At 52.2% G+C, this 1490-nt stretch overlaps 1 protein-coding gene across 1 annotated transcript; it reads left to right on the top strand.

Annotated features, from left to right (window-relative positions):
* The first annotated feature begins 273 nt into the window (after nt 1-273).
* LOC123074737 (lachrymatory-factor synthase) lies at nt 274-1154 on the top strand. The gene has a single exon (XM_044497499.1). The coding sequence runs from the start codon at nt 389-391 to the stop codon at nt 914-916; it is 528 nt and encodes a 175-aa protein (XP_044353434.1). The 5' UTR covers nt 274-388; the 3' UTR covers nt 917-1154.
* Nucleotides 1155-1490: the final 336 nt, after the last annotated feature.

Here is a 1490-nt window from a genome sequence, read left to right as displayed (position 1 = left end):
AGGCCCTACAACACAAAGTGACAAGCTTCTCCCGTGGACTCATGTCCATTCGCGCCAGCTAGAGAGAATATGTTGACAATACACATGCAATTTATTTTATGGTTCACAAAGCCATGCAAGGCAAGCAACGCTCGCAGGCACCCAGCAGTTTCCACCAGTCCGCCACTGGACACGCATGCGCTTGGACGTACGACCTGCCAACTAATCCTCTCGCGGGTCACGTTGTATATCTACTACACGGCTAGTGAGCTACACGCCCCCTCCTCTCCCTCATGAGTCGTGACCCTCGGTTCCTCATCATATTCACCACGATCCCGACGTTGCACTTGCACGATTCACACACCTGACGGCGACACTCGCGATCTAGCTGCGCAGGCGCCGGCGGCACATGGCGCCTCACGGGCCGGACGGTGAGACGGCGCCCGAGTGGCGCGGCACCGTGCGCGCCGCGGCGGCGGGGCCGACGCCCGACCAGGCGTGGGCCCTGCTGGGAGACTTCTGCTCCCTCGACAAGTGGGTGTCGCTGGTGCAGACGTGCCGGAGGCTGGAGGGCGACGATGGCCAGCCGGGGTGCGTCCGGTACTGCGCGGGGCCGGTGAACATGGCGGCGCCGGGGGAGGCGGTCGGCTGGTCCAAGGAGCGGCTCCTCGAGGTCGACGCCGCGGGGAGGTCCTACAGCTACGAGGTGGTGGAGACCAACAAGGGGTTCGGCCGGTACCGGGCGACCATCGGCGTGCAGCCCGACCCGGCCGGGTGCGCGGTCAGGTGGTCGTTCGAGGCCGATCCCGTGAAGGGGTGGACGCTGGAAGGCTTCGTGGGTTTCCTGGAGAAGCTCGCGCATGGCGTCGCCAAGAGGCTTGAAGAGGAGATCATGGTGAACGTCGATGGTGATCCTGCTGCTTTGCGAGTATTTTGATCATGTTTTCGGCTTTTCCTAGTTACTGGTGACAGTATGCTCGACACGAGTCCATACCCTTTTGATTCAAAGCAATTCCACGAAAATTTAGGAGAACTCTACTTGGAAAATTTTCTTCTAGAGATTCTTTGATTTGTTTGAAGTTATAACTATCGAAAAGATGTTCTAAAGAAAAACTATATATGCTACATGGCCTGTGTGGTAAGCTATCTTAAAATTCAATGGACTTTTATAACTACCAAACGTTTGAATTTTACCAATAGGCAAGAACGATCCTTATTTTACTCGAATTATATACATGCATGCATTAGAATGATTAATTTTCTTTTCACGTGCACTCTCTCTAATTACATGCATATATGCACTAAAGGATGAAAAGCTGATGTCATCCTAGATTCTTTCTTTTTTCAATCTTTAAAATGTTTTATAGCTCAAACCGTTGCTCCGATTGAAAAACCGTCTTCACAAAAAAAATCGTCTCGACGAGATTTTCGAAACTAGATCCCATGTTGATATGTTCTGATGACTTTTTTTCGGACCAAAAGTTACCACATCTGGGCTACATAAGTTATCA

Source organism: Triticum aestivum, chromosome 3D (assembly GCF_018294505.1).
Source record: "Triticum aestivum cultivar Chinese Spring chromosome 3D, IWGSC CS RefSeq v2.1, whole genome shotgun sequence".
In the NCBI taxonomy this organism is placed as follows: domain Eukaryota; kingdom Viridiplantae; phylum Streptophyta; class Magnoliopsida; order Poales; family Poaceae; genus Triticum; species Triticum aestivum.
The sequence above is the reverse complement of the archived record's forward strand: the minus strand, read 5'-3'. Positions and strand labels throughout refer to the sequence as shown.

What these genes read in the sequence shown, in the direction of transcription:
- LOC123074737 (XM_044497499.1), top strand. Translation starts at nt 389, where the DNA reads ATGGCGCCTCACGGGCCGGACGGTGAGACGGCGCCCGAGTGGCGCGGC.